The sequence below is a fragment of the Delphinapterus leucas genome, chromosome 15, assembly GCF_059928025.1.
Source record: "Delphinapterus leucas isolate spDelLeu-1000000601 "Yukka" chromosome 15, BTC_Dleu_Yukka2, whole genome shotgun sequence".
Taxonomy (NCBI): Eukaryota; Metazoa; Chordata; class Mammalia; order Artiodactyla; family Monodontidae; genus Delphinapterus; species Delphinapterus leucas.
In genome coordinates this window covers 20,596,866-20,612,444 of record NC_143143.1, presented here as the reverse complement: position 1 = coordinate 20,612,444, position 15,579 = coordinate 20,596,866, and the positions used below count along the sequence as shown (strand labels likewise).

Here is a 15,579-nt window from a genome sequence, read left to right as displayed (position 1 = left end):
AGGAAGATTCACGCAGCAACTCTGAGAAGGGCTGTGGGCGGAGAGGAAGATGAAAGGCTCGAGAAACAATTCAGAGATGACGAGAACCCAAACCAGGGCAGTGGCCATGGAAACAGACAGGGACAGATTTAAAAAGAAGGAACAATACAACCTGGTGGTGAAGTCCTGGCACAGAGGGGCACAGGAGGGAGCAGAGGTGGTGAGGGTCAGTGAGGCAGAGAAGGGGAGGCCAGGAGCAAGGGCTGAGTTGTGGGGAAAGAGCACATCACCGGAGTGCATCTAAAGGACCAGCACCGTGGGCTGCAGGCCCTGGGAAGGCTTCACAGAGGAGGCAGGAGGAGCGAAGTCGGAAGGTGATCGGGTGGAGGGCAGAGGGAAAGAAGGGCCAGAGTGGAAAAGTACTTTGGAATAAGGGCAAGACAGAGTGGGCTGATGAGGGAGGGCCTGAAAAAGCAGACAGAGAGGGTGGACCTGAAGAGGGTCAATAGGGAAATGATGCAGATTATTTTTGAATTTAAAATTTCCTTCAAAGGGCCACCTGTCACCAGGTAACGCAGGTAAACCTCAACAATCTATTTTGAAAGGGAATATAGTGTTGGTTTATATTCTTGTAATGTACAAGAGCAATACAATTTACCAGCAAACATTAAAAACAAACATTGAATGACCAGGGTTTAATTTTCAAATCCTTAAGGCCAAAGTGTTTGCCTTTGTATTGTGTGCTTTCACGCTGGCACTCTGGGAGAATTCCTCCTAATCGCCAAAGCTGCCTGTGTCCATTCCCAGCGCGGAGCCATTGTGGTGAGGCCTGAATGAGAAGGCGAGACCAGGCAACCAAGGACCGGGGCAGAACAATGAGTGTGGAATGCAGAAGTAGAGGGGAAAGGACAGGTGGGAAGCACCGAGCTGGGCTCAATGCAGAAGAAGACTAAATAACTGGCAAAATTAAGGTTTCAGAACAGAAGGTCAAGACTTTAACCTCTGACAAAATAAAAATAATAAAAACAACCAAACCGGGGAGGTTGGGGAAGGAAGATGAGAGATGTAAGGAATGCTAATCCCATCAGCTTTCAGGGCAGGCGAATCAATGTCAATTTCTATCTAAAACAGAAACATGATTAACAAAAACCAATGACTCCCATCTATCAGTAGTTTTCATAACCTTTCTTTCTTAATCTTGAAGAGATCTTCTGGGAACTGATACCTTTCATGGTGAAGAAACTATTATCTCAAGTTCAACCATTCCTTTGGTTTCATTTATCTTCTTTTCCTAGTTAAATTCAAATAACGTTTATATTGCATACATTTTATGTTTTTTGAAAAACAGCATGTGTAGCACAATTCCATTTCTTCCTATGGATCATTTCCCTACCAATGCCTGTCCAGCCTTCAACATGTGAGTGGGTAGGAAGAGATGTCTGGCTTGATGATTTCTAGTCATTGGGACTTTGAAGGGGTTTACTGCTTTTTTCTTTGTACTTTCCTTTATTGCTTGAATTTCTGAAAATGAATATATGTAATTTCTATTTTTAAAAACTCATTAGTCTTGAGAATCACAGAAAAAAAGAAAACCACCACGTATTAAGCATCTACTCTGTGACAGGGGCTGTGCTAAATTCTATCATATACACACTCTCATTTAATCCTCACATACCCATATGGTGAGAATTACTGTATCCCCACTTTAAAGATAAGGAGATGAGGCTCACAGAGGAGGTAACAGCCTCAGCCATGTGACCCAACAAGACCGCGCATGGGCGGTGCCCGGTACAGCTCCATCGACAGCACTTCCACTAGGATGTGACAGCAGGGGCCCCACACCACCAACCCCACACACAGCCCTGCCCCAGCCAGGCCAGAAGTGCAAAATCTGGTTGGAGTAGATCTCACGGCATTTCGCACAGACCTAACCAGATCATACGGTGAATAAAGCAAGTGGCCCTTGGCTCCCGACCTAGTATGCTTTCCAGAGGGCAGTAAAAAGCAAAGGACTTCCTTAAAGGATCTCTTGGTTAGTAAAAGCCCATAACTGGATCTTTCCCAAAAGACCATCTTTACTGTTTTGTTTTGTTTTGTTTTGGCCGCGTTGGGTCTTCGTCGCTGCGTGTGGCCTTTCTCTAGTTGCGGCAAGCGGGGGCTACTCTTCGTTGCGGTGCGCGGGCTTCTCATTGCGGTGGCTTCTCTTGTTGCAGAGCATGGGCTCTAGGCACGCGGGCTTCAGTAGTTGCAACATGCGGAATCAGCAGTTGCGGCACGTGGGCCCTAGAGTGCGTGGGCTTCAGTAGTTGTGGCACGCGGGCTTAGCTGCTCCGCAGCATGTAGGATCTTCCCAGACCGGGGATCGAACCCATGTCCCCTGCACTGGCAGAAGTATTCTTAACCACTGCACCACCAGGGAAGTCCCAAGACTATCTTTAAAATAAGCCAAATCCAGATAGACTTGAGGAGTCAGTGAGAAAAATTAATCAGGGGACTGTCTCAGAAATCTGAAAGGAAAGTCATGCGATCTGGACCCAGGGAAAGTCAGAGCCAGTAGAGAAAACAGGACTGATAGGCAATTCCTTGAAAAGGAATAAGGGCAACCAGAAAAGAGTGTGCAAGGCAAGGAGAGTGAGATGTTCTAAGAATAGCCAAATAGAAAGAGTATGAAGGATAGAAAAGAGCAGAACCCTTCAAAGTCTCCTCAAAAACACCAGATCAAATCTAGTAAGGCACTCTCCTGAATAAAGTTCCAGAACCAAGTCTCCACAAATGTTTGGCACGAAAACAATTCAACCTCATCAGACAATTAGCTCCTCTGACCGGCCCCAACTTTTCCAGTGGCACATAATCTCCCTTACATCTCCCTGAGAGGGCACAGCTAAGCTGCTGTGAAAGTTAATCAAGCAATAGTAATAATCCCAAGAAACAGTCTGAAAACACAGCATCACAGTAACTACAATTAAGATAGGACAGTCTCGCTAAGCAATGAGTTGCAAGGGAACAGTGACTCTATAGCTGGACTTCTAGCCTAGGAGAGTCAGAGGGGGCACCACCCAAAGCTCGGGGAAGGGGACATTAGGCCTAGGCTGGGGGGTGAAGGGGCACATTTTCCAGTTGGTGGGAAACTTACATCCATCTTGGAAATGAGGAGCAGCTGCTGTTTGATGCGCAGGAAGACGGAATCGAAAGCCAGCTGGTGGGCCTGCTGGTTAAGCCGAGTCAGAGCCGCTCGAGGCGCCGACAGCAGGTTGTGGTTACCTGACCCTTTTTCCTAAGACAAGAAAATGCAGAAGGCATGTTGTTATGCCCTGAATCCAACCAAGGTATTAGCTAAGGGTTTTGAAAGGCCACTGAAAGGAAAATAGTAAGAGGGTTCTCTACTACAGTAGCTTCCAAACCTGGCTGTGCCCCAGGAACCCCTGGAGAGCACGCTGAGTTACAGATACCCAGGGTCTACCACAGAACTACTGCGTCCGGATCCAGTGGGGTTCTGGAGCCCAGGAAACTATTGATATATTTTTCATTCACTTTCCCAGGTGACTCTGATGCATTTAAGCTAATATAAGCTCATGGATTGGTAGTTTAGGAAAAATTAACCTGTGACTGTCCCTCAGGGATAGAGGAAGAAGGAAAAAATGATCAGAAGTGTCATGTAGAAACAAGAGTGACAGACAGAGCCCTGATTCCCAGTGAGGTCAGGTCAACTATACTCGGCTGTACACCAGAGTATGCACCACCTGTGTGAGTCCTGAGCTATTCCAAACAGCCTGAGAAAATACAGAGGTGGAAAATGTAACCTTAGTTTTGCTATTATAAATGAACTGATTACAACAAACAGACATAAATCAGATCAGCAATAAAGATAAACAGAGTTGCTTTAACGTAATCACAGAAGCACGGATGAATGAACTTGCAGAATGGCTTCAAGAAGTGTTTGTCAAGCTCAAATGCAGCCGGCTGGTGGGTCAAGGTACAGAGGGTCGGGGAAGACCCTGTGAGGGCAACGCTGAGGCCTCAGACACATCCTGAGGCACACCGTGCAGTCACCTCCAGAGCTCGTGGCCCATCAGGGTAATTTCAGATTGAATTTGGTGCTATGGGAACAGCCGTACCTCCTTGGCTTACCACCAAGAGAGTGAGGTCCAACTCAGACTGGGGGTGGGGGATGGCTCTGGAAAGGAGGCCGTGGCCCTCTAAGAACCCTGAGGCCATTCCCAGGGAGCGTGTGGCTCATTCCATTTGTTGGGAGGTCCCCCGTCCCTGGACCCCAAGAGGCCCAAAGCTCAAAGTCAAGGGCCATTTTATGGTAGACAAACGAAGAGTTTAAACCAAAGGAACAGCCAGGAGGGAACACTGATTCCCACGTCGTCGTGTTGCCACACGGAAGAACCTGCACTCGAGGGGCGCTCCTGGCTCCTCCCCACCTTGCTCCTCCTCTGGCTCCTGGGTTGGGGTCCACCTTCCCAGGTTCTGCCCACGCCCAGGCAGTACAGGAGTTCCGGTCCCCTCTCTGCCACTCAGTACGGCGGGGGGGGGGGGGGGGGCTGTGCCCGCGTGGGGGCCCGGGGCCGTCCAGCTCCACTCACACTGCTGACGGGCCTAACTCCAAAGAGGAGAACAGCGAGCTCCCACGGCTGCAGATCGAGAGCCACACTCTCCAGCCTACCTTTCGTCGGTAATAAAGCTCCATTTATCCAACTCCTCCTACAGCTGTGTTTCAATTGCTTCGACCCCAGTTTAGTTGATTAGCTTCTTAAAACACCAACATACACGAGACAGAGACGTGGGAGGGCATGCCACAGCCCAGGGCCCACACACAGGGGCAGAAAGCCTGGGTTAGGGAAAGGGTGAGTGGCAAGGGAAAAGTTTTCATTTGCAAGAATGCCATCAGTCAGGTCTCATACCTTGAGGGTATAGAGTATTTCCATTAAACTGCCATATTCGGCAGGGCTGTCTTTCTGAAGGTAATTATATTCTTGCCATGGGTTCCTGGCAGAGCTCTTCTTGTCTGTCAAGATGCTATCCTGAAAACCGGTCAGGCTCCGAGGGCTGTAGGACTCAGAGAGATACTTCCCAGCTGTGGACAAAATCCTGTAATGAAAGTGATGACCATTATGCCCTGAGCTATTTGTATGGAATTTTCTTCTTGGAGCATTCAGACTGCTCCTTACTAAATCCCAGGATATCCTCATGAGGCAGATTGATTTAGGGTCCATTTTATAAGGAAATGGAGACGCCCTTGATCCTTTAGGAGGGAGCTGGACCTCAGGTACACAATAAACACCAGGTGTTTTTATTTCCTATTTAACACTCTAACAGAATATGCCATCTTCCTAATAAAATGAACAGCCTACAGGGCAGCCGTCAATTCACTACAATCTGGGAATACTGTGCACTTTCTATATATGAGCTATATTAGCATCACTCTTTGGAACAGTCAAAGCCAGGGGAGCCACTGGCACCGCAGTAAGAGGCACGAGACACAACAGTGCCCCTGGAGAAGAGTGACAGCAGCTCGCTGCACACCTCTACCCACAGGACTCACACTCTCGCACACGCTGGGCTCATGTGGTGTTTGTGTTCATCGGCACCGTAAAGTTTCCTTCTGAGGTTTAGAGAGATCTACTGAGAGAACCTGGTGCTTTCCTGAGAAAGAACAATGCCTGGAGGAGGTTCTATGGGATGATCAACCTCTGGCTCTGCTTGGGAGCAGGATCTCTGTCTCCAACAAGGATGACCTCCCTTGATGGATGCCGAAAATCCTCACTCTGTTTCCTCCTTAGCCCAACCTCACCATTCGGCCTATACGTTTAAATGTGTACAGAATTATACAAACCTATGTAGCCAGAAGACTAGACACTGTAGTACATCCCAACTGTGCCTAATTCCCCAATGCCTCCTTTACCATAATTTCTTATAAAAAAGATCACTTTGGACATGGCAGCCTGTAGGCACTCACTTCTTCAAAAACAAATCCCATGAGCTTGTCAAGAAATGCCTGTACTTGCAAACAAATCCTGGGGACAGGACTTTCCTCAGGAACCACTGCTGACACAAGTAGCCACCTGCCTCTGCCACTAAGGTCAAGTTACAGTTTTCCCTGTTGGTTACGCCTACCGGTAATTTCGGTTGCATCTCTTCTCTGTGAAACTGTGGCCTGTCCCTGCCGCTGCCTTACTTCCAAGTCTTCACTATTTCTTGTCTGGATCATAGCTGCCTTCCCTTCCACACTCCATTTAATCTGTCCTCCTAAGGGTAACTGGAATGATCTTTCCAAAAGGCAAATCTGATTTTGTCTTTTTCCCAAAGATCCTTCAGTGCTCCCCAAGATAAAACTAAAAATGCCTAGGCATGGCCCCCAGCGCCCTCCACCGCTGGAGCCCCTGTATCCTTACAAACATTCCCGCTACCATGCCAACCGCCCCCAGCCCACACACCATGCTTCACACCCTTGCGTGTCTTGCTCGCACGCTCCCATGATCTGAAATGCTCTCCCCTCCTTGGTGCACCTGGAAAAATCCTACTCCTTCTTCAAGGACCGGTCCCAGGGGCATCCCCCCAGGCACTCAGTCTTCTAACTTCACCAGCCTTCACCTCTCTTACACACTAGATGGTGAGGCTAAACCACAGAGTGGTCTTCATCTCTGAATTCCCAGCACTTAGCACAGTGCCGGGAACATAGCAGGCGCTCCGTAATTATTCTTTGACTGACAGGTGACCCTGGGTTTGGTGAACAGGAAGTTGACAGCTGAGCTTTCGTCTCTGCCCTCCGGGAAGTCAGCTCTCCTTCCTGAGGTTAATGCAATATGTGTCTCAGTCTCAGGCTGCCAGGAGCAAGTGGCATCAGTCTGCCATCCAAGCTGAAGAAAAACAGTTATGCTGGGAATGTTCTGAGTATTAAAGATTATAGTTTAAGGGACTTCCCTGGTGGCGCAGTGGGTAGGAGTCCTCCTGCCGATGCAGGGGACACGGGTTCATGCCTCAGTCCGGGAAGATCCCACATGCCGCGGAGCGGCTGGGCCCGTGAGCCATGGCCACTGAGCCTGAGCGTCTGGAGCCTGTGCTCCGCAGCGGGAGAGGCCGCAGCAGTGAGAGGCCTGCATACCGCAAAAAAAAAAAAAAAAAAAAAAAAAAGAAACATTTTCTCAGGACTTCCCTGGTGGCGCAGTGGTTAAGAATCCGTCTGCCAATGCAGGGGACACGGTTCGATCCCTGGTCCAGGAAGATCCCACGTGCCACAGAGCAACTAAGCCCGTGCACCACAACTACTGAGCCTGCGCTCTAGAGCCCGTGAGCCACAACTACTGAGCCCACATGCTGCAACTACTGAAGCTCGTGCACCTGGAGCTCGTGCTCCACAAGAGAAGCCACTGCAACGAGAAGCCCGCGCACCACAACAAACAGTAGCCCCCCCTCGCCGCAACTAGAGAAAGCCCGTGCGCAGCAACGAAGACCCAACGCAGCCAAAAATAAAGAAAAAAAAAAAAGAAACGTTTTCTCATCATTTTAATGGGCTCTAAGCCAGGTCTTGGTGATTATCAGATGATTATACATAGAGCTTGCCCTCAGAAGCTCAGAGATTAACAGGAGAGTCCACTATGTGCCAGTGCTGTGCTACCTGCTGAGCCAGGAGAAGGCAGTGAGTATGAGCAGAGGAGGGAGGGACTAACATCCCAATTCCATCTCCTTCCTCAACTCATCTCCTTTTCTGGAAAAGTTGCTGCCCACTCCTCAGCCATAGGAGCCTGGACATTTATTTTGGATTCCCCAAACCTCACTGTCCCACTGAACTGTGCCACTAAAGCCTTGTCCTAGTGAAAATACCTCTGTTCCAAAAATAAGCGGTGGGCACCATAGAAGTATAGAGGAACCACAGCAATCTCCCTGTATGTCACCCAAGTACAAGAGAAATCCCTCGGGTGACACCCAACTCAACCTTGCTTTACTCGCCCCACTAATCACAAAACGATCTCTGTCTGCAAACAGGTGATCTTAAAAGCCCAGTAGCCAATGTCACTCTTGTTACTGAAGTAATCTGCAGTGTTTCGAGCTACTGCCTCTGCCATCTGAGGGGAGTGGTCCTAAGTTGCAGTCTGGGTCTGCCAGTGAAACCGACAGGGAGATAAGCTTTATAGGTGGCAGTCACATGCATAGGCTCCCTGATGGGAACACAGATGACGACTGTTACTCTTTTCCCTTTCCAGGCTCAGTGCTTCCAGAATGACATCACCTCTTAAAAAGGCTCTCTTGGATACACCCAATCTGTTCTCATCTCACACCAAAACTCGGGCCAGGCTCTCAGCCTCTCTGGGCTGCAAAATGCAGTTAGAGGGGCTCAACCTTTATCTGTCATGCCCCCATTCACCTTCTTAACCAGATCCTTCCTTACCCTTTAGAAGGTAATACTCATCTTCATTAAAAGATTAAGGCAAGTCTATACGTTCTGATATGGAAAGACGTCTGATATATATGCAGAGAAACCCAAGTCTGACGACGGACACTCATCTGTGAGGAAGGACAGTGTGGAGGTGATACTCACACACTCGGGATGACTCAGCTGATGTCCAGGTTCAGATCACTGCCCCTTAGGCGCATCACCTCAGACACAGCTCTTTCCACAGATAATTCCTTTTACTTAAAAAGTTACTACCGGTGCCAAATTCTATGGCTCAATGTCTCTTCATGTGTAAAAATGGGGGTAAGAATAGTATCTATCTCTTTGGATGCCCCGGGAGGATTAAGGAGTTAATTCATGTAAAGCCTTTCATGGCAGGGCTCAACAAATGCAATGTGGGGGCTTCCCTGGTGGCACAGTGGTTGAGAGTCCGCCTGCCGATGCAGAGGACACGGGTTCGTGCCACGGTCCGGGAAGATCCCACATGCCGTGGAGCGGCTGGGCCCGTGAGCCATGGCCGCTGAGCCTGCGCGTCCGGAGCCTGTGCTCCGCAACAGGAGAGGCCACAGCAGTGAGAGGCCCGCGTACTGCAAAAAACAAAATAAAACAAAACAAAAAAAAACAAATGCGAAGGGGGCAGGGGGGCTGTTAACGTTTCTTCTCAAGAATTTTTGGGGTGAGTAGATTTTCAGTTTTTAATACTTTGTACACTCGTGAACTTTTAATTTTTGAGCTGGGCCCAGGCTGTAATTACCACCGTAATTAAGAAACTAATAAGCTACATGGCTTTCTTTTAAATATATAAATGTCAAATTTTCACCTTTTCTTAGGGGCCCTTCGTGAACCCAGACCTACTCACCCTTCCGCCATAGGCTCCCCTCACCGTGTGCGTGTCTGTGTGCACGCACACGCGTGCATATAAACATGAGCATACGTGTGTGTGGGATTGGGGAGGGAGGAAGGGGGCGTTTACCTCGTCATTTATATGATTTATACACACTCTGCTGTATGCTTGTGGTGCTCTGGTTTTATTCATTCCAAGAAGTCACATGAGCTCTATGCTGGGCTGTTTGGGAGCTATGAACTGCAACAGCTGCCCATTCCAACCCACCCCCGCACCCCTGGCCCCCGCAAGGCTTTCTCCATAATGAGAACCATGGTGAAAAATCTTGGGACTTGAAGGCAACCCGTGGGTTCAGAAATGAAAGGAGACAGAGAGTGGCGAGGAGAAGAAATGACCAACTCAGAGCCCTGACCCTGCGGCCGGTCTGACGACCTTCCCCAGCAGCTCAGCCCTACTGCCCGCCCAGTCTCGAGGCCTCAGCTTGCTTTTCACTTTGTACCACTGCCAGAAATTCCCTCCTGCAGAGATAACTTTCTGAGTTACCCCAGAAAGAGGTGAAGGGGCTGCCACTAGGCCCTAACACCACTGTAGGAAACAGACTTCTTCCCCTGAATTCCTGCAGAACAGAGAAAGCAGCTGCACCAAGGCAATCAGAAATTCCGCTGAAGAAGTGAGGACATTTGGGAAGCCTGAAGCCCTTGGAGGGAAAAGCAGGTCCGAATGGGGTCACTTCGGGGCAGTGTAAAAAGCCCTGGCAGGTATCAGAATGGAGGGGGCAGGAGGGCCTTTCCTAGGCCTGACCCCAGAAATCCTCCTTTGACACACACACTGGCTTCCGCAGCACAGAATCCTACTGCAGAACCCAGAAGGCAGGCTGGCCGGATTCATCCCGATTCTGTGGGCTGGCCCAGGGGACCTCGCACCGCCTATAACTTTCCATCCCCAATAACTAGCTTGCAAACATGCAGCGGGAGCCCTGCCCACTCATAATTTGGAGACAACATGTACTGCTTCCTCATTTAGGCTGAAACTTCCATATCTAACTAAAGTTATGTGCCAAGGAGGTCAGAGCCTTGCTCCTTTTAGGTGCTCAATAAATGCTGAATGGTGACAACACTGACACCTTGTATCCTAGGTACAGAGAGTCCTCAAGCTCTGTGGCTTCAGACGGTGCTGCGCACTCTATCAAGGTCTTCCCCAGCTGAGAGCCCAGGGGCCGGCCCACAGCCCTCTCCTACCTGTTGGCTAGCTGCTGCTCCAAGTCCCCGCACTGCCGGAGGAGCTCTCCACAGGTGGCTATTATCCTAAACGAAACAAAAAGCACTTCAAGTATCTGGAATGCCGACATTTACAGGACAAACATTGTCCCATTCATAAAAATTCTAACTATTCACCACTTTTGGTGGTGTGCTGGTTTGTGGGAAAGCAGTTGACCATTTGAGGGCCTACCTGAAACGTTCCATTCATTAGTAATTCATGTAAAAGGGAAATGCTGGTCCCTTCTAATATCCTCCTGTCATGGGTCTCTCTGCTATGAATCACAATTCTATCCAACATGATCTCAAATAATTTTACATTTCCAAAAATACTGAGGTTGCTTTTGGGCTTTGTCCTTAAGAAAATGGGTTGGAGGGAATTCCCTGGAGGTCCCATGGTTAAGACTCCACGCTTCCACTGCAGGGAGCACGGGTTCGATCCCTGGTCAGGGAACTAGGATCCCACAAGCTGCACAGCGTGGACAAAAAAGCAAAACAAACAAAACAAAACAAACAAACAAATAAAATGGGTTGGAAATTCTTTGTATCTAAAATTTAAAAACCAAAATTCATTAACATTTGTGAGCTGCCTGCTATTTGCCAGGCATAGAAGAGAAAACTGTTTTGATCTTAGAATTGTTTCTCTCTGATCACATGAAAGGCAGATGAAGATTAATCCATTTGTTTCTCAGAGATAAGCCTGAATGATCATTTCTGTATTTAATAATCCTTTAATTTTCAAGTAATTTTATGCTAGCCCTCAAACTCCAGCTACTGAGTCCTTCAACACCAAACTATAATGTCAGGACAAATCCAAGGATTAAAAACATCTTAGGTCTAGTTAACTTTTAACTTTCTCTAAAAGTGTCTATCATCACCAGGATATCTAGGCATTCCATCATAAGAAAGGTTTATGAGAAAGTGAAATATTCCACTCACGCCAGTTACAAGAGAACAACCTTGCACATATTTTCTGGTGTACCAAGCTGCCACAGCTGATAAGGGATATTAGCATCTAGAACATTAAATTTCATCAAAAAAAAAAAGTTCAGATCAGAGCCCATGAGGAGACACTCCAAATAGTCCTGGGAGGCCCCGGGTTTACCCTGATTAAAGACAGCTTTTGGAGGGTCTGGATCTGAACTGAGACCCACATGTGCCATGGGCACTCTGCACATACCACCTAGGCCGGGGGTCAGGCAAGAAATGTAAGTGGGGGGAGAGCAGCTTGCCTTTTCAGAACATATGTCTGCAAAGAATGGTTGTAAGGAAAAGAAATTTCTAGATCGCTTTTTATCTCAGGCTGATAGTACAGTTGTTAGACCTCATAGGAGTGGGAGAACCACAGCACAACAGAGAACATACACCTAGTCAACCGAGGCTTCGGGTCACAGCCTTGGGACGATGCAGGCCCAGTGCTTCCAGAGCTTCCGTCTTTTGTGTTTTTTTTGGGCCGCCCCGTGCAGCATTCGGAATCTTAGTTCCCCGCCCAGGGATCAAACCTGTGCCCCCTGCAGTGGAAGCGTGGAGTCCTAACCACTGGACTGCCAGGGCATTCCCTCAGGCTGGACACATCAAGGGCCAAACTCCTCAGGCCACTGCCAATCACACTCCCACCAGATCTCAGGGCTTAGGGCAACATGGTGTCTACCTAGTGGCCCACAGGTCACACAGGCTACGCCAGAATCTGTCTGTCAACAACGACTTGGGAGGGTCACCTCAAGGCCTTTCACGGAACTCTTACACGGCTCTTTGCAGGCCAAATAGCATTGACTTACCATTTAGTTCTGTGGCACAGATCCAGAAACAGGATCTAATCAGCTGTGCATTTTCTAAAATAAAAGCTCTAACTTATTTTACGTTTGTAGAAACTATAGGCTAAGGGGAAAAAAAAAAATCTCAAACCAAACATAAAAAAACTTAAGTCACCAAAGGAGATGAGTTCATAAAGAACTTTTAAAAATATTTTAAGAGCAAGAGGGGTCTTTTTGGTGTTTGTTTGGTTTGCCTTGTTTTTTTTTTGTTTATTGGCTTGTTTTCAGAGTCTAGAGTATTTGCTTTAAAAAAGGGGGGGCAGTGAAAGAGAGAAAAAAGAACGCCTTACACACACATTTATCATTTTTATATACTATATTATGCATGTTTACCCCCACTTTACCTAATGGAATTCTGAAAAGCCGCCCAATCTTCTTGAAAAAGGGAGTTGAGAGGAATATCATCCAGCCTATACTTCTTTCGTATTGAGTAGAGAGTACTGGTGAAATCAGACACATACCTATGGGGACAGAAAAAAATGACAGTGATATCATCATAAACTCCTCAGACCTAGAGACACCTGGAATTATACAGCTTGGGACAAACTGCTAATGACCTTGAGAGCACCTTCAGAGGCTATCCTACCAAGGGCTGTCACTACTTATAAAGCTCTGACCACAAAAAGGTCTCCCCTATGTGGCAAGACTGTCTTTCCTCACCTGGCAGAGCGGCTTTAAGAGATGCTCAAGATGAGGGGGGAAGGGGATGGCCACTAAGACCAAGACTCTGACCAACCAGGTGAAAGATGATGCTGGTTAATTACTCCCTCATCCTAACAGGGGCATTTCTTTGGAAGCTGATTCAAAGAACTGTTTTAAAACGTCATGGTCCCACTATAATACCCAATTGTCACCTAGGATACCATAAGGCAGTTCACTGATATCCAGGGTACTTCTATACCACTCAAATTCTTGAATTTAGATTAAACAGCCAAGCTCCATGGCAGGCAAGAGCCCGACTTTAATGGTACAGGAGCATGAAACTGGATTCAAAACTGAAAACCCTCCCTCACAGACTGCTGTCTGCTCCCACCTATACCACATACTTTCCTTCATAGCACTTAACACAAGTATAATTAAATAGCTTATTTAATGTATGTGTTTAATGTTTATTGCTGTCATCAGACTAGAAGCTCTGGGAGAATAGGGACTATCCATTTGTAGGTCATAATCGTATCCCCAGGAATTAACACAGACATGGGCATAAAGGAAACATCCAGAAATAGGTCCTGAGTCAATGACAGACCTGCACTGCAAGTACCTAGCTGTCTTTGGGCCTCAGTTTCCTCATCTTTAAAATGGACTTAATGATGACTTCTGTACTGCCCCACAGAGTTGTCATGATGATAAAATAAAATGAAATGAATGAAATAGTAGGCACAAAAGCTCCCTGAGAAGTATAAAATGAAAGCTGATGTGCAGTGGTATCGTTTTTATGTATAGTACTCCTTGGGCAGCCATGAGGGACTGATTTCAGGATTGCCTCCCTCCTCCCCCAAAGATACCAAAATCCATGGATGCTCAAGTTTTTTATATAAAATGGCATAGTATTTGCATAGAACCTAGGCACATTTTCCCATATACTTTAATAGATCATCTCTAGATTACTTATAATACCTAACACAACATAAATGTTATGTAAATAATTGTAAATACAATGTAAATGCGACATAAAGAGTTGCCAGCATGCAGCAAATTCACGTTTTGCTTTTTGGTACTTTCTGGAAATTTTTTTTCTGAATATTTTTGATCCACAGTTGGTTGAACCCGCACATAAGGAACGCTGGATACACAGGTCCAGCTGTATAGTTCTTGGAACATGAACACATAAGTCCTTGGGAGGGTATGGTAAGGAGGACGGGGGTGGATGGTCATGTGCTCTGGAAGCCAATAGGCTCCCTAAAACCCACGACACCTGCATACATCACAAGAAGTCTCGCCTCTCTCCCTTCCCAAACCACGAGCTCTAGTGAGGACAGTGGGCTGTGATGACCCAGGGCACGGCTCTGAAGAGTAAGTCTGTGTGGTGGAGAGAAAGGCCGCTCAGAGAAGCAAGTGGAAGGAACTGCTGCAGACCACTCCACTGAGGGACAAACGCCGCTGCTGCTCCCTTCACACAGGGCTGAAAAGCTACAAAACCAAAATGCCACAGACAGCAGCACCTTCCCTTTGCACCCAGAGAGGTGACAGCTTTCCTTGGGGGAGGGGGAGGGCCCTCAGGACACACTGACAGGGAGCTGTTGAAGAACGTTTTAATTGTGCTTTAGCTGAAGGACATTAAACAAGAAGAACACTCCGTCCAACAAGACATGAGCTCCACAGAACCTCCCGACAGAGTCCCTGGAACAGTGAGCAGCCGCCGAGCATTGAGGCGGGGCCAGGGGGAGACGGGGGGTGACTGTTTAGCCATAGCGGGGCTCGCATGTGATATGTGTATCACATCACATTTTTATGGCATTTGTACCAAAACCTTCTGATTCTCTCACAATACACGTTTCCAAGTGTCTCTACCATGTAAGAGCTGCTGCATTAGGTGCTTTAATTATATGCTTTCACTCAATATTCACAACCACCATGGAAAGGAGATATTATCACCATCAGTTTACCCAAATAAAAGATACCAAGACTCAGAAAGGCACACTAATCCACCCAAGGTCCCCGCTAGTAAGTGCCTGAGACAGGATCTGAGCCCAGGTGGCTACAACTCCAGGGCCCAGCCTCCCGTCACAGCTGTAACACCCCTCACCCTGCAACACCCCATCAGCAGCTATATTCTACAGCTTCAGCAGAGTGCAAGTTAGGCCAATCTCCTCCTGCTCTGCCTGCGTCCTCCATCCTCCCTATCCCTGCCTTCCTGAACACCATCCCCACACCCTCCCCACTCCTGAACAAGGTCCCACTTGAACCCTGGGCAAGTTAGCATCATCCTCATTTCCCTAATTTTATAAACATCAGCTGTCTTGGTAGCTTCAAAACCTTCCCTTCTAGAGCAGGTGACCTGTTTTCATCATATGTCCTTTTGTACATTTTGAATTTTTAATATGGATTTGTATTACTTTTTTTTTTTTTTTTTTTTTTGCGGTACGCGGGCCTCTCACTGTTGTGGCCTCTCCCGTTGCGGAGCACAGGCTCCAGACGCGCAGGCCCAGCGGCCATGGCTCACGGGCCCAGCCGCTCCGCGGCATGAGGGATCTTCCCAGACCAGGGCACGAACCCGTGTCCCCTGCATCGGCAGGTGGACTCCCAACCACTGAGCCACCAGGGAAGCCCCTGTATTACTTTTTAAAA

At 47.7% G+C, this 15,579-nt stretch overlaps 1 protein-coding gene across 7 annotated transcripts in view; it reads right to left on the bottom strand.

Moving 5' to 3' along the window:
* COG7 (component of oligomeric golgi complex 7) overlaps positions 1-15,579 on the bottom strand; it is an 85,046-nt gene that overhangs the window by 27,580 nt on the left and 41,887 nt on the right. For all 7 annotated transcript variants that reach the window (XR_016387795.1, XR_002646697.3, XM_089896026.1 and 4 more), the window contains 4 exons: positions 12,636-12,752; positions 10,460-10,525; positions 4,887-5,073; positions 3,113-3,253 (listed from right to left, as the gene is read on the bottom strand). Coding sequence is in view for 5 of the 7 variants with exons in the window: in XM_089896026.1 (XP_089752152.1) it covers positions 3,113-3,253; positions 4,887-5,073; positions 10,460-10,525; positions 12,636-12,752 (511 nt within the window). In the remaining 2 variants the exon portion in view is untranslated. The remainder of the gene's footprint in view (positions 1-3,112; positions 3,254-4,886; positions 5,074-10,459; positions 10,526-12,635; positions 12,753-15,579) is intronic.